Raw genomic sequence first — 21,805 nt, 5'->3', positions numbered from 1 at the left:
TTTTGTTTAACGACAAGGTGAACAAAAATATCGATTCAAAAACTTAAGAAGGTTAAGAATGTTTTCTCAAGGTGAACTTGAAAGGATCCTGCTTATTATTTTTATAGTTTATTTTATGTGATTTATTTATATATTTAATTACATATTTATTTATTAATTCATTCACTTATTTATCAATTTATTTAGATATTTTAATATTAATTTTATCGTTAATCTTTTAATATACCTATACACTCTCTTATGCATCAATTCATTTTTTTCTGTTCGCTTATTCATTTACTCATTAATCAACCATTTGTGAAAATTCAAGTTCAATTCAATTCATTGACTCTCCCAATTCATTAACTTATCTATTTAGCAATCAAAGATACCTTCCGCAGCGAGAAGGCCGGAATGAAGATTTCATTAACGGTATCAAATAAAAATATTCAAATTTTGAAATAAAATAGTAGCACAGGGCTTTCTCTACATTATAAAAAAAGACAAAGTGAGGAAACTAAGAGTGCTGGCTAATATAGCAATCTAATGCAACGAAACCCTAAAATTGCCCTATATTAGGGCCTATATTAAGGCCTGGTCCGGACTGGCCGAAGGACACAAAACGTACTCATAACGGATACAGCGGACAAGCAAATTTTGGGGTGGCTCCATCCGTTTTCATCCGCTCCAGACAATGGACAAAATGGGCAAACAATGGAGAGTTTTAGGAGCAGTGAACGAGAACGACGTAGCAGTCGTCTGATCGTTTGAGTCAACGTCGTCGTCTGCCCTTGTTCACTTCAATACTAAAATCACAGTGGACGGATGCTCGATGGATATAGAGCGTATATAACTACCGTTTCCCTCTTAGCACTGCTTTTAACCCCCTTGACATTTTTTGCGATAAATCCGCTGTGCAAATTGTTTTTAACGTGTCGCTTTTTACTTTCGAGTCTCGCGTAACTTTTGAGACCAAAATTGCGATCCCCGGGTATGCGGTTCTGATATTACGCAACATTTCGTGCATGCAGGCACAAAATTGCTCAAAAACGTGAATTTGAGTACAAATCCAATGCAAATAGTGTTTTTAGCCAAAATTCATTAATGTATCATTATTTTTTCCCTTTACTGATCAAAATAAATTAATTCCAACTTGTTTATGGTAAAAATAAAGTCCCCGACAATTTCCATTGAAAAAAAACATTAAAAAACAAAAATAAAGAAATACATAAGAAATTTAGAAAACAATAAAATACATAAGAAATGAAATGTGATGTAGTAATTTTTTAAAAGTTCATTTGATCAAATCCCTATGAAGAGTCTTTGTACCAAAAATTTGCATTTTAGAGGCATCATTTAGTTAATTGGAGCAAATTTTTCATTTTATGCATAAATTGGCATAATTAATTAGCAATGAGATTTTTCGCAGAATTTGACCTTATAGTTTTGTAGATTATGCCATTGGTAACGTGCATGCCAAATTTCGTCACAATTGCTCGATCGACGGCCGAGTCTATTTAGGGTTAAAGCTGAATATAAGGGGGGGGGGGGGGTGAGGAGCTTTCCTCGTAAGTTGTCAATGTTAAATCAAAATTTCTTGATTGTTCGCATCGATTTACATTTTTTCATTATCTTCTAATTTCAAATACAAGCTTGTTCTTTATTTGTTTCCTCTTTCTTTTAATGTTATTCTCTTTCTCTTCATCTCTCCACGGTCCTCCACTTCCCATTCCCCAAGGTTCTTTTAGTACCCTCCTTTCTCTATTGGTCCTTCTCTCCTGCAGCCTCTTTCCATGCCTTTAACTCTCTACACCTCCCTTATTTCATTCAATGTCCTCTTTTCTTCCCCTATCGTTTCCTGTCTCTTTATCTCTTCTCTCCCCCCACCCTTCCCTTCCTTTCACCCCCCCCCCTATTTCTTTGAACGTTCATCAGCTTTCATCACTACTCTCTCTTCAACTGTAATTCTATTACAATCTAATATATTTATCACATTCCTTACTTTGAAATAGATGTATATACCTAATTACACAGGACACATGGTACTATCGAAAGAAAAGCTCAATGAAAACAAATCATGACCCCGTCCATCTCACACAAAACATCATCATCATCACAAAACATCATCTCACAAAAAAAAAATCACAAATAAATAAATTTTAGAAACATACTTTTATTGGAACACATTTCCAACTTATTTTTTATATTCATTAGTTCTCATATCTGTTTCTCAAATTTATGTGGTACGGAAGTTTGTTCATCAATCTTAGCACAGAGCTTGGAAACTTGTTATCTATCTCCAAAATGACCATGAAAAATATAACATACCAATCAATGTTGGTAGAAAAAAAAGTACTAGTTTCTTTAGCCTACTACATTAACAAAGCAGGCAGCAACGTGCAAAATTCAACTCCTAGTTTATACTTCATTCTGATTTCTAATGTATCACAAGATGTTTCAACAGATTATGCTGTTTGTATATTTTAAAATACTGTATGTCTTTATAGGCACAAAACAATTATTTTGCATAAAAATGCATATACGTCAATGACACCTTTTTTTTTCTTTAACATAGAAGCATGAGAATTTGCTTTCCACTTCTAGATTTTAAATCTATTGATTTAAAAATAAATAGAAATGATAGAGAATGTCATTCCAAGTTAATTTGCCAATCTATTTGTGAAAACAGGAACTTCAAGGTGTTCATTGCAATCAATAGAATTCAATGATTATTTCATTCACAAATTTTCTACCACTGCATGATATGGCCTCAGTATTTCAGTTTGAGCTAGTGCAATTAAACATTTACTGAGAACCTCATTTTGTTTTCTATAATCCTATTATTACTTTAAAAACAACTATATGAGAATACCACCCCGATGTCATAATTTCTTACCATCTGCTAAAGATCAACAGTTATTAAAAGTTAAACATTGATTAAATTTGAACCATTTTAAACTCCCCTTTAAACCAAAATACAATAAAATCTGAGAACTTTTGTTCACATTCCAGAGAAAATTTTGTATCACTTATAATCAAACACTTTTTAAAACTTTGGTCGAGGATGGGGTATTTCACAAACTTTATATTACCCTTATACTGTATTTGAAGAGCTCAGTTGCAAAAGGGGTTAGATCCATTGTTCATGTAATTTGATTTTTGTGATTCAATGTATAGACTTTTAGAAGCTCTAAGATGATACCAAAAAAAAGTTGAATTTTCCAAATAAAAAGTGAACAAAATGGCAAAGAAAAATCACCTTTTTTTTCAAAAGGGGTTTAGGTCCATTTCAGTTTGGTTGCAAAAGGAGTTAGGTCCACAAAGAAATTTTTTGGAAAAGAATATTTAAAAAAATATGACGACAGGTAGATTTCTTTTATACCCAATTTTACATTTCACATGGTAGGGCATCATGAAAATTTTGTTTCGCATAGTTTCGCATAAGAATTGCAATATGGGAGAATAAAACAAAAATTCTTGGAGTGGATCTAACCCCTTTTGCAACCAAACTCTTTTGAAGAGCTCATTTGTCAAAAGGGGTTAGATCCATTTTTCATAAATTTTATTGTTTTCTGTCTCAAAACCTATAGATTTTTAGTCACTCTGATGATACCAAAGAAAATTTGAAATTCACATTAAAATGTGAATAAAAGTGGCAAAGAAAAATCACCTTTTCATTCAAAAGAGATTGGATTCATTTCAGTTTGCTTGCAATAGGGGTTAGGTCCACAATAATTTTTGAAAAAAATATATAGAAAAAAATTGAAGACAGGTAGATTTCTTTTATACCCATTTTTTTGTTGAAATGATAGGGTAGTACATCATGACAATTTAGTTTCTCATGAGAATATTGCAATAAGTGAGAATAAAAAACATGATTTTTCTCAGAATGGTCCAAAGTGGACCTAAACGTTTGTTATCAATAAAATACATGTGTTTTGAGTTTTGCCTACTCTCTGTCATGACATCAGCAATGTAAGAGTCAAGGAAATAATTATACATAGTAAGCTTTGTACTAATTGTAAAACATTTTTTTTCCATCAAGGTCAATATGAAATTAACCCTGGTTGGTTTGTTCATGAGAAATACTGTATAGCTTTTATTGCTCCATGATCAGAAGAAATGGAAGTAGCATCACCCCTGTAGTGATGGAATGTACATCTGCATCCATTCAAACCTTTCTAATGAAATGTATAAAACTTCTAAAAACATACCAAGAACAAAAGGGCATAATCATCATAAAAGTAGATTTTCTTGGTACTTATTTTGTTCTCAGTTTTCTGAATAAATACTAATAAATACATATTTGTTCCATTTTGTACAAGACACACATATTTCTTAACAACTGCTCAGCTTCACTGTGTAACATATACAACTAATCTAGTATTTACATTATATACAGCTAGCAGGGATAATTAACAACAAATATAATACTTTCAAAACATACTCTCATATTTGTTCATAAAATTCAAGGCTGTACAAAGATAGTCAAGGCTCTTATTTCAGATTTAAAAACAAACAAACACTTAAACAAATATTTCTAATAAAAAATCAATACCTCATATTGCATAACAGAATTGAATAGATATCCTGGTCTAGCTTCATTGGTAATACTTTAGCATATCATATGGAATGGGTGAGAAAATGGATTGCTCACTGTTTATATTTGATCTTGTGTTTATTAACACCAATAAATCAATTTCTAATCATAAAATATTTAGATTTGATAGAACATATGGTGGAGTAAAATAAAGTACATCAGGGCAAGAGTTGTAGTTGATTCCATTAATCTCACCTATGAAAAGCCACTGCTGTCATTATTCTTCATCTAGGTATATACAATGTCCCTTTTTAGACAAAAAGGGGAACAGTAACTGGTGAAAACGTTTTTTTCCTGAGTGCTTGCCAAGTGAAGTCACTTAAAAAAAAGAAAGACAAAATACTCCAAAAGCATCTTTCAATACATTGTAATATGACAAGGAGGATCTGAAGTTTGCTGGAAAGACATTTTGTGCATCCTTTTCCTTGATCATGAACATGCCATGAGAATGGTTTCTGAAGAGATCATGGTCCAAGCAACATTCATGGACATGATAGTTATTTCCAGACTGCAATTATCCAAACATCTGCATCTATTCTTGATAGAGTACTCTAGGAGAAGATGATCTTTGGTTTGTGTACATACATGTAGGTGGTATCTTAGGCAAAAGGAAGTACTGCTGGCAATAAGAGGTTCCAGAGAACTAATAAACTCATTCAAATCTTGGCTTGACGACATCAATGCTTGCTCTTGAGTGAGGTAACTTGTCATTCATTGTTAATAGAAGAACTTATTCCTGAGCATGTGACTGCTTGGATGAAGTCTGAAATCAGTGATTGCTTGAATACATGGAATTCATTGATGGCTGCATAGATGTATCATGAAGATGAATTGCTCTTTTTCTATAAAAACAAAAAGATTGAGAGAATGAGGAAAATAGACAGAGGTAAAGTAAAAGAGAGAGTGAGAGTCAAAGAGGAGACAGACAAAATGGAGGAGAGGGGGCAGCATGAGTAAGAATGATAAACAAAGTGGAAATTATTCCAATTACTTCAAATATACAAAATGCAAAAAAATCTGAAATATTCCAAGGGGTATGAGTAATTCTGTTCACTTAATCAAAACAAATATCTATATGTCTAAATTTAGGTAATAACTTTGTTTAACATGTCAACCAAACTTGAGCAATCAATCTTTTCATGGCCGTAGAACCCTTAAAATAATCTTGAAAGCATTTTCAGTGTAAAAACCCTGCTATCTAAAAATCATATTAAAAACTGTTTAAACAGCATTCTTTATTGTTACTTTGTATAAATGAAGATTTTCTCAATAAAATTTAACAAAATCTTACTGATACCAACATATTATCAGCTAGAAACAAATATTCAAAAAATTATGTTATACATTTCAATCGACACATTTTATTCAAATTAATATGATTAGCTCACCTTTACATCAGCTAGTTTGAGGATTGCAGCTTGGTCACCCATCTTGGTAAGTGGAGCTATTCTCTTCTCATTCACAAAACTAGCTGATCTAGTTACACCAGCTCCTTTCTCTTTAGAGGATGGAAAGTTCCCACTAGGTACTGACTTTGCTATACTGTCAAGGTATTTAGAGGTTGATGAGGAAGGTGCACCTTGGGAGTTAACATTGACACCTGTTAGAAATCTACCATATTGTCTTTGGATAAGATCCATGGTACTCTCTCGTCCTAAAGTCTTCCTGAGATGTCTGTTCTTGTCATGGGCAGCGTTGGCTGAGTGGTAGTTGGGCTCTGAAGGATCCTTGGTCCTTCCTTTGTTACCGGTCGCCCATGATGCTGATGAAGACGAGTTGAAAGAGTTCGAGGTTTGTTTTGTGTCTTTCCCACTGAACACAATCAGTTTTGAGTTATCGCCACCCGTTGCTTTCTCCTCACTAGTCCTTTTAGGGTGATGCGGACCACCACCTTTTGTTCTATGATTACTGGCATCACCACTGCTCTGCTTCATAGCCCCACCATGACCATCTCTCATTCCTGGACCAACAAGCAGACCGTCTGTAATGGCATATCCATTAGCTGTATCGCTGCCTGAGATACCATTCAATGCTCCTGCCCTGCTCAAGCCTCCGTTGCTCCGTGAGGCTGCAGCCCCCTTGACTGGGTCTAGCTTCCTTGGTGGAGTCTTAGGTAGAGTGCTCAAGACACCCATCTCATCAGAGTCCAACCGTTCAAAGTCCAGTGTGAATGGAGGTGGTCCCCTCACCATTGAGTCTAGGAAATAAAACAGATCAATAATTGCATTCAATTCTGGTTTGTGTACATCTACAGAGAAACATTGAAAAATATTAATCATAATCAATAACTTTCTTGCTAGTCCATTACTTTTACTTGTTAGACATATATTCCAGTTTATATCATAATAAATCCATCATATGAGCATATTAGAATCAAACTTCAGTCGTCATTTTGGAACACTTTTCTCCTAAATTATCCTTTTACTACTTGAATTAATGGCAATCATTGTCATCAATTGAAAATGTTGATAACCTTCCTATGTTGACTAAGCTAGGTCTAGCTAATATGACTTACTGCCGTGTGTATATGAGTGTCTGATGGTCATACCAGCAAGGCTCTTCTCAAGGGCTCCCTCTTGTGGTTGGTTGATGAGCTTATAACGTACTTCTTCACTCTGACGATGCATCTCTCTACTCAGAGCGATCAGCTTGGCATATTCGGTATCATGTGCCACCTGAGACAAGAGAGTATGGATCTGTCTTATTCTCAATGCACTTGGCAAATACCAAGAACAAAAAAAAAGTAGGTGCTGTGACCGAGTGGTCTAAGGCGCCTGACTAGAAATGAAAGTCCAGTGTTCGATCCCCAGCCACGACACCTATGCTCGTGAGCAAGGCATTTAATCAACAGTGCTCTTTTATCCACCATTCAATAAATGGAAATTCTATAGGCATTCCTTATAACAAGGTGTACAGCTTTTTGTAGTTTTATGTTTGCATTTGTTTAAAATGACAATATGCCAAGTGGCCCTTAACACAAAACTTACTGAGTCTGATTGACCATATTTTTTATGTACATGTACAATTGACTGTGCATAATGATCAATGCCACCGATCATAATAAATCAGCCATATGATCATTAATTAAGGTTCATGTTACACAGTGAAGAACTTGTCTGTAACAAATTAAAGTGAATACCTTTGAAGCATTCATAGGTGCCTGTAAAGAAGTAAGCACAATTATGGGAGCCCATTTCATGAATAGTTATTACTATGGTAATGCTGCCATGATGACAACTACCATGAAAATCTTGATTGTGATTGGCTGCTGAGGCCTATTACCATGGTAGTAGTTGCCATAGTAGCAAAGTTACAACAGTTGTACGTCCTTTATGAAATGGGTCCCAGTTATGCATATTTTAATTACATGCAAAAAAAACAACAGTTAATGCTTTTGCCAGTCGAATGTTTATTAAACGCCTCAAATTTTCAACAATCCTTTGTCTTCCTCAGGAGTAAATGACAAATATTCATATGCAAATATCTACATGCAAATATTGATATATCATAATGCATAAGAATATAATAAGGCAGTATAATAATTCATGAAAAATAGTAGAAGATAGCACTGTGCACTCAACAATCAATACTTTCATTTGTAATATCTTTACATTAATTTGTAAGCTAATTCAAAATAAAAACTGCATGACATAACTGCAATTCAATAGACACCAACAGCAAACAGACCTCCATACGGTCTAAAAAAATTGAAGATAGAATTTGAAATATCAGTGTCATCCAAAAATCATGTAAGCAGGGGGGATGTGGAATCAACATACTGTACATGTATACCAATACCAATAAATGCTTTTCGCTAGTCCTTTGAGATTTGAATGATTGTGAAAGGCTTGAGATATACGATGGCTAAACTGACTATACAAAAGCAATTATGAGCTATATTATGTCTGCATTGAAATATATAATGTTTATATCTATACAGCATTGGCACCCTTTTCACTTAACATACCAAAATGAAATTTTATGAGTTAATAATGTTAGCATACCTGATCGAGGGCATTTTCCTCCCCACCACCGGTGTCCTGATCACCACACTTGGTTGCTTCCATGCGCAGCTATAGGGTATGGGTGGTACCGGGGTAAAGCAGTGGTGGTAACAGGTGGTGGTTTCACAGGTGGTTGCATGGAATGGTATGATGGTGAAACAGCAGGAACATTGCAGATGATGGATGATGATGGTGGGTATGTTGATGGCATTGGTGGAGATGATGGAGATTGATAGGAATAGTACCACAGGAAACCATTGGGAATCAACCAGTAATCAGGGGTAATACATTATGGTTGGGATCGGTGGGCAAGGGGGTTGATGATGAGGTGCCATATGAAACATTTTCATGGAGAATGATTATGAAAGGCAAAGGAAGCAGGAGTAAGAGCCATTCAAGCATTTACCCACGTGGTAGATTTGAAAGCATTCCCATAGTATCAGGGGAAATATCACACAATATGATCGTAATGGTGATATATGAATTTCATATCAAATGGTTGCAAGGGAAACAGCAAGTGAAGTATTTTGGATTGGAGAAGGAATTAGAAAAAAATGGAATCCCATTAGTTATTGGATGATGTTATAGGATGAACAAAACTTGGGAAAATAATCCACACAAACTTATTTGCTTAATATTATAAAAATATATTTCATGCTGCTTGTTGAAGAAATTATAGAGACGAAACGGTACAAACAAAGTTATCAAAAAGGAGTTGTCGGTTTCCACAATATAATTCAGAGCAATTATTATTCAACATTTTTTTTTTCTAAATTGAATCAATCACTTCGGCAGTTAAAAAAAAAATATATATATACATGTATATAGTGTATATATATTGGGGGTTGGGTTGGGTTAATTTCAATGGCACTTCATACATTTGGTTTGTTTTTTCCCACTTTATCACATTGTTCCATTTCACTGATTTAACATGATTTTATGCATTGCTGATTTGATTCATCTTATACTTTTATATTATCTATATAGAAAGTTATATTACCAACACCATTTGACATCAACATGTAATTAAAAATTAATATTCCTTGCAAGATCCATACAAAAACACATAGTGCAGGACAGACTACATACATATGAAGCTCCAAGAAAACTCTCATTTTAACTAATGCACATTCCCACCCAAAGATGACAAATATCAACTTGATTTCAACCACTGGATTAGAGACCAATACTTACAGAGACATGGCCCCTACTCAAGTGAAAAGTATACATGATTTATAAAGCGCATGCACATCAAATGAGATAAAAAGCAAATAAGCAAAGAAGACCAATGACTGTTCTTTAAGAAGTAGCTCCAACTTACCTTAGCTCTTTCTTGTATTCTCTCTTGAGAAAACATTGGGATACCATGATTAGAACGTTTGGCGTACCGGTTAACAAATGGAGGGTATTTCTTGACGGCCTGTGTGCATTTACCAATTCGGAAAGTCTGTAGGCAAAGGCAGAGAAATATCATACAAACACAAATCAGAATTGAAAAAAAGGTAAATAAACATGAAATACATAAAGCCTGCCTTTAGACAAGAATAATAATGGGAAATAAATCAAGAAAGAAGAACAGTTATTTTTTGGTCAAATCCCCTCCACGCTTGCATATGGTCCAAATTATTAAATCATGCACACTTATGAACAATAGCCACTTTCCAAAAAGTTAATTTCATTTCAATGACACACTTGCTTAAATATGTAGTATGATAAATAAAGGCTTTGGCAAAGAGGAAAAAATATCTAAAGTACAACAACTTTCTTCTTTCATTAAAAAAAATACATTTGAAAAGAAAATTGTCAAACACGCATAATCATCTGCCTTATAATAACAATCACACATGAAAAAAATACAAATGAACATAGTGTTGCTTTCTTTCATATACATTCCTTACCAATGATATATGTATGATGAGCATCAAATGAAGAGAAGCAAAAGAAAAAAACATACATACAAAATATAATTCTTTTTCATAATGCATTATATGTGACTTGTGTCCCATTGCAGACAGAACTATATATAAAAAAATCAAACGCAATCAAGACAAGTTTAATTTTTTGGGAATTGTAATCTTTTTCTCCAACAGGCCCCATATCCAGAAAAAAAGCACAAATTGACAAAAATTAAATAGTATTTTTTTCCTCATTTAGTTAATTGTCATGAACAAAATCTGTTTTGCAACTTATTGGCCATAATCTGCCTGGCTTTGTAGAAAAAGGGCTAAATGCAGAAATACTTTTACGCTCGAGTTTAAACGTAATGGCAAAATATATCAAAGATCATAAATACTCATTTCTGATTTTTGCAAAATCAAGTTGCTGTGGATTTTTAGAACAAAATATGATTGCAAATCTTTCTGCAACGGATCACATACAGTACACATTTATATCAGCGTTTCACACACATTAGTCTGAATATAAGTTATAACACATTAGTAGGTATGTAGATACATTGAAACAGGCAACATATTGCAAATTGCAGTTTGAGTGCATCAAAGTGAGCATAAGAATTGAGCTATGGATAAAGCTTCTTGTGAATTGGTTTAAATTGTATACAGCAGCAAGAAATTTGATGTTCTTGATAAAGCTACAGTACTGTCATTGAATAATCTGCAAGAAACGTTTCATTGCCTTTTTATCTGTTTGCATTTCAGAAAGTTGCTTGCTATAGGCCTACTGATCAATAAATCAACTATCTTTTATGAACAGCAGCAATTTATCATTTTAGTAACCTGTATAAATAAATCTAAACAATTTCAAAAATTAATAATTAGTATTATTAGTGATCAATCTGGTTAAAATCAATGCTCTTTCAAACTGGAACCCAATGTTGTATATATGGAGCTTTACTTTTGTCATGTTTTTTTTTTTAATAAAGTGATGTTATACATGTAGATGAGTATTTGTGCAATCATACTGCATGTGCATAATGTGTTGGACTTTATAATTTTCCATTACAATTCAAAGATATCATCTTTAACAGTGCAAAAAACTCATTTATGTACGTATGCATACTATGTATGAATGTATGATGTATGTACTGGTAAATAGTGTTCATTGTGCAATTCTACTTCCACACAAACTTAAGTGCATCGGAAAGACGTACAGCAGTGATGCATGTCTATTCATGACAAAGTTCTACATTTCCACTTTTTATATTCAATATGTCACAAAACATGATGGAATCAATGGTCTGTTAAGATCTGTTAATATCCGCAGTAGTCAATCAAAATCATCTATTCACTAGATATGTGTCAATGACAAAACTTGTCTTGCCTCCCTAATATTTCTGCACTTGTCAACTACTAAAATTACAGTATAAACATCACTCAATATCATTATCAATAAACTATTACTTTGGAAATAGAAAAGGATGAGTCTTGTTAACCTTTAAAGTGAAGATAGACTTGAGTGACTAGAATGTGCTAAGACTGTGTAATCTGCAAGGCCAGTACCACCTGAAATAATCTGATTTCTGTTTTAAGCCAATAAGGGTACCCTCACTATTGTGACTGGTTCCCAGCTAAGCAATCTTTGTTGATAGATTTATATTTGAGTACCTGATGAATTTATTTAATATGGATCACTTTGCATGTGGCTACATACAAGATCTTTTTTATAGTGTCTGCAAAAAAAAAGATCAGGGGCCCATTTCATAAAGAGATACAACTATGGTAACTTGCTATTATGGCAAATAGCATGGAAACCTTGATTATGATTGGCTGCTGAGCCCTGTTACCATGGTAGTTGCCATAATGGCAAAGTTACAGTAGTTGTAAGTCCTTTATGAAACAGGCCCCTTATGTGAGTTCAGATCGATAATCATGCAGTGGTTACCACTTTGAACTAACTAAACATTAAACCACTTTTTTTGTACATGTGCATGATTCACAGTAATGTGGAATGACGTTTCAAAATGATTTTCTAATGAACAGTCTAAAATATGTCATGTAGACCTTCTAATAAAAATATACAGATCAATCACACATTATCTTATTAATTGATACAGAACACATATTATCTGAATTTCCTATAAACTTGTCATTAACTATAAAAAAAAAAGCCAAAAGCAAGTAAAACAGTAATTTTCAAATAATTTTGTTTTCATCATTCTAAACAAGACTAAACTTTATAAATCTTGAATGAAATGACAACCTACAAAACAAACTATTTGATGTATCTTATGCAAAAAAAAAAACCCCATAAGTAGCAACAGGTATCAGAAAGGATAAACAATCTTAAATGGTTATGTAATGATTACTTCAACATTTGAAAATCATCCTGAAATGTCATCTTGCACAATATGTACTGCTACAGAACGATTCAGGTGGAACTGGCCTATGAATCCTTTGAAGACCATAGACTACCCTCAAAATCTTAAGGGAATGTGGTGATAAGGAATCCAATGTGAAGACTACAAATTCTTGAAAGTGATTGTTGTTAGCCCATGCTAGATCACTCAGTGCAAATCCACACCACTCGACGTGTCAAGATATGATAAAAGGATCCTCTACATTCTCATCTGATTCTTCTGGTCCATACACCACATACTGGTTAGCTTCTCCTAGCTCCGTCACACATCTCTCCTGGCCTAATCTATGTGGTACTTCCATTGTCTTTGGTTTGATGAGACGATAGAGGGTGGATGTTCCCTCACGACCGTACAGTTGAGGTAGCTTCTTGCCTGTGAACCCTGATCTACTCTTGCCATGGTAGTTACCATGAAAGGGCCTCGTGTCCATGTAGAGACCCTTCAGTCTTGCATTGGTAGCGCTCGCTAGAACCCTGGTGTCATGGATTGGTAGTAGATCATACTGTCTGGCTTCAATGGGGAAAGCATTGCAGTCTTGGGGTTGGTGGGATGACTTTGATTCATCCTCGGATTTCAAGGTTATAGCAAGGTGCTTTTTAGCATCCTATCATTACAAGAGGTCAGTATCCATGGTAGCAATAGTGGAAATGGAAAATACATTATATTGAATAAGGCAATCTTTAAAAGATTAATACAAGTTTCCAAAGTTCATTTTAAATGAATTTATTTAAAGAACTTTCATTCATTACTGTCACTTAATTATTTCAAGTATACACATGTACTTAAATCAATAGGAGATATAAATCCATAATCCAACCACCTCATATTCAGAGTGTATTGTGCCACAAATGGTATTTCCTTTGTCAATAAAGTAAAGAAATACTCATGAAATTGACAAAGATATAATACATGACCCATCCATCAATGCTCACACTTGAACAGAATTTGAATAAAGCTAAATTCCGTTTTAAGCTCATATTTTTCTGTATATACCTTACACCATTTATTCAGTGAATTATTTTTTTTTCCGATTCCAGTATGTGCAAAAGAATGGAGAGCAAACAAAACACACAGCAAAAAGGAAAAGGGGAAGTCTCTGCAAGGGAAAATTCTAAGAAAAGCTTGATGCAAAGCATAAGGATATAAGGTGAAAATAGCGTGAAAATTTTGAATCATTTGCTGCCTTTCTGTAAAATTTTCATTATAAAGAGGAAAGGATAACAAGGGCAGAAGCAGGTTTCAGTCAGGAGATGAAAAGTTCAATATAGATCAGAATAAGAGGCAAATTTTTATCAAGGCGCAGCTCATTAAAAGCCAATAGAAAAGAAATCAAATATTCGAAGTGAAGAAGGCCATCAGAACAAAAGAAGGCCATCAGAACAAAAAGAACCCTGTAGTTTAACACAGTATGATTTAAGAAAAGATGAAAAATACAAGAGCATTCCTTTCACCCTAAAGAAAAGTCATATAGCATCAGAAAGAAAGAATATATCCAGGAACCAACCCTAAGCTGATTGAGATATCACAAAGTGGTGAAACAGAAGACCAATATTATCAATAATCAAATTTGGAAGACAGTAATAATTCACTAACAAAACTTTTTAGAAAATATCTTCTTTTCTCTATGGTTAAATCTTGACATCATAATAAAATTTAGTTTAAAATATGCATAGACATAAATATGTAGGTCACATGAAATTGATGAATAGCTTAGAATTTTCAAAATGACCAAAGCACTGATGAGACCCATTTGGATGTAATCTAAAATTTCAATATGGATCAAAACTGCAAATCATTTATCTCAACGCAATCTTTCTTGATCACTGTATCACCACATTGCAAAATCACAGCAATGCAAGGATGGGAGCAAACCATTTAAAAAAAATGTCAGCATCACAAAGGCAGCTTCACAAAATCTAAAGTTGAAAAATTGTCTTCAAACCTGTAATCTAGACATGGCTCTATAAGAAGGAGTGACTGAGTCTAGTTTATTTGTCTTCTCTGCATTCTCCTCAATGGCATCAGATACCCACGACTGAATGAATGTGGGATTATTCCACATACGTCTACGAACCAACCTCTGAATTAGGTGGAAGGAAAAAGGAGGGATACGAGAGGAGAAGAGAGGATGAGAGAGAAGGGGAGAATTGTGGGTTTGGGCTTGTTCACACTGATGTCATTCCTTTTTTGATGGAATTGTCAATTAAGTATGTTTTTCATATCAATAATAATAATCCGCTTTTATATAGCGCTTAATATATACATCGGGATGACGTGTCTATTGCGCTTTACAGATATATTATTACCCCGGTCATCGGATTAAATCAGTCATTCCCGCGCACAATGTGTGCACATCCTCCACTCCCTGGGGAGTATTCCAGTCAGTTGCCAGTGAGGCACACACAGTACTGGACAAGCTACAATGACTTTCACATCCTACCGGGTACTCATTTAGCACCTGGGTCGAGAGTGGCAAAGTGTGGATTAACACCTTGCCAAAGGACACCAGACCGTGGTGGTATTCGAACACACGACCCTCCGTTTACAAGGCGAGAGTCAGAACCACTACACCATGGCTCCTCCAAATATTCAAGGGAAGACTTTATAAGGAAGCATTTGCAATGAGAACAAGCCCTAGCTAGTCCAATTGAACTAAAAAGACCTTCTTTAAGGGAGTGCCTATGTAAAAAATAAGAAAAAAAAACTACCACTAGAATCAGACAACCCCTGATATTAGCTTATACTTCTATCTGAAAATACTATAATACACACTAAAAACTATACAGAATTTAGTGATAGTTTCAATGCAGAGAGATATTACACAAAATAATGCAGATGGGTGGAGTAGTCTTTCTTGTCTGAGTGAATGTATGTTTAACCTATTCAAAACCACCACAGAATCCAGGAATTGATAGTGTAGAGTTCTCTCATTGACATATTGGAGGTATTGTGTTGTGCTTCTAATTAATTTATACAGCCAAACACCTAATTCTACCATTGTCTCAAACAGGAGTGATCAAGTGAGGATGAGAGCTAGAAACTACTATCTTATCTACATGATCAGTGTATATTTGGTAACCATAAACTGTGAATGTTGTGTTTATACCAGTGAATTTATGGGTGTAAAATCAACACTTGCCCTTTTCAAATAAGGTAGAATATAAAATATCTTCAGAAGCATACCATAAATGACGACTGCTGAGGATACTTGGAATATTAAAAAACAGTATAAACTTAATGAATTTGGTGAACTTGTGAAGCCTTTCATGGCTCAAGGCTATGGCATTGCTATTCAATATGTTACTGGTTTTAAAATTGCCAAATATACAGCTACAGGGGAAATTTTCTCTAGAATCAGAGATCATAACTGTCACATATCTTCTTGGTCAATCAAAAGCAATATATTTTATAGCTTGGAAAATTAGTTGGCAGCTGATCACCGAGGCTGGCAAGACACTTTACTGAATACTCCCATGTGACTGATAAGATTCCTTCAAAGCCATCAATGGCTCCTCAATATTCTTCTTGGACAAGTATTCAATCACTGGTATCAACATTATAAAAGTGGAACAGGACTAAACTACAAAAGGGTTTTACTGAAGAACAGAGGTGAATAAAGTGATCCTAGAAAGAGATGATGTGCTCCACAGTAACCATGGCAACCGATGCTGAGGGAAGTATGTAGGGATGGATTTAACAAACACACCTGACTACTGCAAGAGTCTGAGGGATTATAAGGAGCATCGATCAACGATACACCATCACTCGTCTCTTCTTTCCTATCTTCTACCGGTACTGGTCTCTTCTTTCCTCTTGTCGCAAGGGCTCTTTTCAAAGATGATGTGCCTCTCTGTCTCGCAGCATTAAATCAGTGATCAATTTACATATCAATCATCATAGTGTACATGTAAAACAGCACTTGGTGCATTGATATAAACAAGCCCATGATAAGTTTCATTTAATAAAATTACTATTAAATGAGAACAAGAATTTTGTCAACCTCCACCCTTCCTCTGCTTCAAAAAATCAATGAGTGTTTATTCTCCTTGAAAAGCAGTATTTTGCTTTAATTTTCAATGTCAAATGTTTGAAAGAATTAGTTATTTAGTTAAATTGAATTAAATCAGCTGGAACAAGGGACTGTTATGAAAAAAAAATGATGGATACTTTGCCATTACTGTGACTAACAAGCAAACTCTGTTTTTTAGTTGCTGTCGAGTCCTGTTACTATGGTAGCTAATCATGAAAACATGCCCCTGAAAAATAGCTTTGACTAAATCTGAGTTATGTGACTTAAAAGCACTAATAAGTAATTTATGAGATAGGTTGTGTAAGAAGCTTTGACATTGGCTGAATTTTTACATTGGTAAGGTTGACAAATGCAAGGTTTTACTGTACACTTTATATAATGTTTGGTGTATCAATACTATGTACAGGATAACACCTTTACAGCTTACTAAACAGAATGGTTACAATAAGGGAAACTAGATCATGGCCTAATTTTAGTCACTGAAAGCAGAAATGGAAAAATAAAAACTAATTACAACACAAGATCTACAGCCTAACTTGCTACTGAGAATTAAAGAGGGAAAACAAAGATCAAATAATCACTTCTACAACACTAATTACAGATAAACATTCATCTTAGATTGTACTTTACATTAATTTGGTTCCATTTATTACTCCTGAAATGTTACCCTCCGATATTCCTTCATTTATAAAATTATATACAGACAGTACATCAATCTCTAATATCAAATTCTTTAATGAAAAAGCCCTTGAATTTTTATCTTTTCTATTCTTATGGGTAATTTATGGATCTTAAAAGATACTTTGGGTTTGCAGATGGTAAAGAATGTTTAACTATTCTTGCAACTGAAAAACATATATCTGTGACAATGACATACAAGCAATTATCCTAAACTAAATCTATAATGATTCATTCTGATCTTCTTATATTCGTTAATTCATCATTTACATATACATTAGAAACTTAGAAACTAAAATCCTACTAAAACATTTAACAGTAACTACATGGAACACAGTACTAGACTGGGAAAGACACTATCACTGCTTCACTATTCTTTCCAGTAAATTAGTCACAACTAATTCTACAGTTTTCTGAAACTATATTTCAAAGTAAAACATTTCAGAATTCTAGAATTAAACACTAAAGAAATTAAACAAACATGAAAATATCTGTCAGTAGATCATGAGCAGGAGAAATAAAACAGATAAAACCTAGGAAAGGTATCGTAAACCTTACCTTCTTCTTAGATTGCTCATCTGCATTCATATCTGGTGCGGGTCCCTGTACAAAAATAAATTCATATATTTAAAAACATAATCTGGTAAATATTTGTATATATATATATATTCAGAGCAATATGATGCATGCTATGCTATGAAATGTCCAAACACTTTTCCTTCAAACATTTTTAAAGAAAATACTCAGGTAGAACATGCTCAGTAGAGTCTACATATAATTCAATGTTGCACGTAAAAGATTGCTTTCTTTATTACTATTTTACAATTGCAACTTGAGTATTCAATCTTGAGAGGTTTGAATATCTTACAAATGTCAGTTGATATTGCAAATGTCCATTAATTTATTAAATTCATCTAAATAATTTTCTCTTTATCATCTATTTCATTCAAACATTTTTCATTTCATTCAATTGTTAATCTGTGTATTTATTATCATTATAATCATTATTAATTAGCATTACTGTCACATGTATACACTGTACCCCCAGCTCACCTCTTCACTTTTTGATCTACCTTTCAACTTCTTCTTCCTCTTCTTTTTCCTCACTTTATCTTCATCATCATCATCGTTCTGTCCTTTGGGAAGCTCAGATTCAGATGCACTGTCACTGTCACTTGTGCTAAAAAAAAAATCACAAAATTCATAGAGGAATTATGAAGAACAGTGCAACTACTCATTCGCTCTTTATTATTTTTTTTTTTTTTTAAACTGGATTCAATAAGCTATGTTTGTTCTTACATGATCACAGCAAGAATCTGTTTTATAAAACATATTAGCATTGATTGCCTTCAACAATACAGTGAGCATTGAGTCACAATGGGTTTATAAAATTGGGCAATCAAAAAATCTGAAAGCAAAAAAAAAGGGGGGTTGAAATGAAGTGATATTTTTTCTTCAATAATCCATCATGTATCATGTTAAGTTTCTTAAGTTGCAGCTAGTTAGTACTGTGTATTATAGTTTACTAGCAGGGGTAATGATAGTGTACCTTGGAAGTGATTACATCTAAACAGATAGCACTATATACATACATGCGTAAAGCCGGAGTATTAAATAATTGTGCATTTTTTCCCCTGGAAAATCAATTGATAAATTCAGCGTTTATTACTATGATAACTTTACTAGTTTCATAAGACTTACTCTGATTCTGCAAATTCCTTGTTGATGTGAAGGTCAGCGAGAAGGTCATAGCATCCTTGTATGGTCTCTGAACTCAAGGTGTCTATTACCTTCAGAGCAGCTAGCTTAGACTTAGTCCTCTTGTCTAACCCAGCCCATTCAGATCCATCCTGGTCTGCCTTGGACCCACCATGCTTCTTGGATTTTTGTCCTAGAATGACAAATATAAAAGATCAATGACAATGCAACATATAGATGATGATAAAGAAGAGAGAGGTATTATTACATAATGATGATTCAATGATAAATACTGATGTACTCCAATATGCTTTTTCTCAAGTCAATATCATAGAAATAAATATACATGAACATATAACTAACATAGTATTATAGACACTATGTTAGCATACCAGGAAAAGAAAACAAGATGTAATGCTTCACCACATGTTATAACTGAAATACCAAGACACATAATGTGATGAAATTGTCCACTTGAAGTATATCTATTCTCGCCCCTCATTCATTATATGAAGCACTGTATAAATCATAGAGTTGTGTATGTCTGAAAGAGAACAAAAGCAGATTGCTACATCAGTCGAACCCACCTTGTTTGACATCTTTGAGAGATGATAGATCAGGGAAAGGCATGTTTGGTGGCAGTAAACCACGGCTGAGAAGAATATGATGGGTGATCTCCTTCGTCAACTCAAGAATCAATTCAGAATGCAGACTGGGAAATGAAAATACATGTTTATGAAGTATGTTGATTGTTTTGGGAGGCAGTGAAACCATGTTTTAGTTATTTAAATTACACAAACACAATTTATTTTTGTAGAGTAATAAATACAATAGCAGCTAGTTATCTGGTGCACAGGTCCACCTTCGGTGCTCAAGGCACTTCAAAAAAGTAAACAACAATGGAAATATAATAGATAGAAATTCAGCAAAACATAATACATTCTTAAACATAATACACTATTAAATTGTTAATGAGAGAGGAAAAAAAAATCATTCATGAGAAATGCTATGATCTTTGCAGCTGTCCTGTCTATTTTTGTTTGTGATTGTATCTGTCCTCATTTACACATTCTTAAATTTCAGCTGAAGATATTAGGTTATAATGAGACTCTTGATTGTCTGATTTATTTTCCAGGCTTACCTAGTGTTCTCCTGAGCTTGGTGGTAGACCAGAAGTGCCTCACAGAAATGACGTCCAAGATCCTGGAAATCTTGAAGATTGAAGTGTCTTGGAGCATGACTGGTGAATAGTAAGAACAAAGTGATAATACCATGTTATACACACAGCGGTTGGAATATCTTCAGAGGGTTTGAAATCAATGAGATGCCCTGAAATACAATATAAGAGCATTAGAAATGGAACAAAGTGACTACTACACACAGAATCACTGTCATGTCAAATCTAGAAGAAAATGGATTACATACATATATTAATGAATTCTTTGTTTTATATTGTTTTGATAAAATAAATTGTGCTTCGTATATGTACATGTACTTTAATAATAAAAAGAAATCAACCGCATTTGCATTTCAGACCCTCTTTTGCCAAGCTAAAAGCAAAATTTCGGGGGATAGCACCTATTACATTCATTGATGCCTCAACAAAAGAGGGGCAAAGTACTTTTCGCTGCCACATTCAAATTTACCTGGTAATATCCTTGCTGCCACAGAATGTTGCTTCCAACGTGAAGCTGTTGCTGATACCCATTTGCCTCCACATCACAACCCGTCCTGTTGCCTCCTTGCAACGCTTTACTCGGAACTTGCAACCACGAAATGAAAACTTGTCTGGTGCCTGATCAAGAGAATTCCATAGAAATACAATAATGATAGTTGGATTTACAAAGAAATTTTCCAGAGGATACGCAATGAAACTATCAATGCATAAGCTCAAGCTCGAGCTTCTTAAATCAAATTTATGAATGTTATCAATTAGTACAATGTATGAATAAAAAAAGTTCATTTTATCTTTGTAAATAGCTTTAAATCAGATAACCTTGTGCAAACACCAAAAGTGAACTAAAATATTATCAAACATTATATTCTCTACTTATAAAATTCCAACATAATGAATAGAGAATATATAAAAGTTTTATCATTGGTACAATTTATTTTTCACAATTCTCATTCCAATATAACCAAAAAGAACTCAAAGACTGCTAAACAACATATTCTTACCTTCTGAGAGAGTAACCAAGGAAACAACCTTTGACACAGGAAGGCAGCCATATCCAGCTCTTGTTTATCTGGATCACATCCATAAATGAAGACATTATGTTTTCTGCTGTGTCCATGCATATCACAGTACACTAAAATCTCCTGTAATAGAACAAAACAAGAGTATGTGACAAACTGAAACGAGATGTAAACATATAGACCACAATTTTCCAAAAAGTAAAATTACATACTGAATTTGTAATTTAGGCACATCACACTCAGATCTGGGGTGAGATAGCAACAAAAAAGAGAATAAGATGATAAAAAAAGTCAGTTAACACTTA

At 33.9% G+C, this 21,805-nt stretch overlaps 1 protein-coding gene across 6 annotated transcripts in view; it reads right to left on the bottom strand.

The window, feature by feature from the left end:
• Positions 1 to 2,132: 2,132 nt before the first annotated feature.
• Positions 2,133 to 21,805, bottom strand: part of LOC129256700 (cytosolic carboxypeptidase 2-like) — a 28,740-nt gene continuing 9,067 nt past the window's right edge. For 2 of the 6 annotated variants that reach the window (XM_064094852.1, XM_064094857.1), the window contains exons 9-21: positions 21,483 to 21,623; positions 20,951 to 21,099; positions 20,446 to 20,544; positions 19,892 to 20,016; positions 19,308 to 19,497; positions 18,660 to 18,786; positions 18,165 to 18,209; positions 13,101 to 13,502; positions 9,905 to 10,003; positions 8,584 to 8,652; positions 7,095 to 7,254; positions 5,968 to 6,776; positions 2,133 to 5,421 (exon numbers count right to left, since the gene is read on the bottom strand). In XM_064094852.1, coding sequence (XP_063950922.1) covers positions 5,398 to 5,421; positions 5,968 to 6,776; positions 7,095 to 7,254; positions 8,584 to 8,652; positions 9,905 to 10,003; positions 13,101 to 13,502; positions 18,165 to 18,209; positions 18,660 to 18,786; positions 19,308 to 19,497; positions 19,892 to 20,016; positions 20,446 to 20,544; positions 20,951 to 21,099; positions 21,483 to 21,623 — 2,439 coding nt within the window. In that variant the 3' untranslated portion in view covers positions 2,133 to 5,397. Of the gene's footprint in view, positions 5,422 to 5,967; positions 6,777 to 7,094; positions 7,255 to 8,583; positions 8,653 to 9,904; positions 10,031 to 13,100; positions 13,503 to 14,840; positions 14,979 to 16,604; positions 16,749 to 18,164; positions 18,210 to 18,659; positions 18,787 to 19,307; positions 19,498 to 19,891; positions 20,017 to 20,445; positions 20,545 to 20,950; positions 21,100 to 21,482; positions 21,624 to 21,805 lie in introns of all 6 variants that reach the window. The other 4 variants (XM_064094864.1, XM_064094870.1, XM_064094848.1 and 1 more) reach the window with 3 other exon arrangements.

Source organism: Lytechinus pictus, chromosome 1, assembly GCF_037042905.1.
Source record: "Lytechinus pictus isolate F3 Inbred chromosome 1, Lp3.0, whole genome shotgun sequence".
Classification (NCBI taxonomy): Eukaryota; Metazoa; Echinodermata; class Echinoidea; order Temnopleuroida; family Toxopneustidae; genus Lytechinus; species Lytechinus pictus.
The sequence above is the reverse complement of the archived record's forward strand: the minus strand, read 5'-3'. Positions and strand labels throughout refer to the sequence as shown.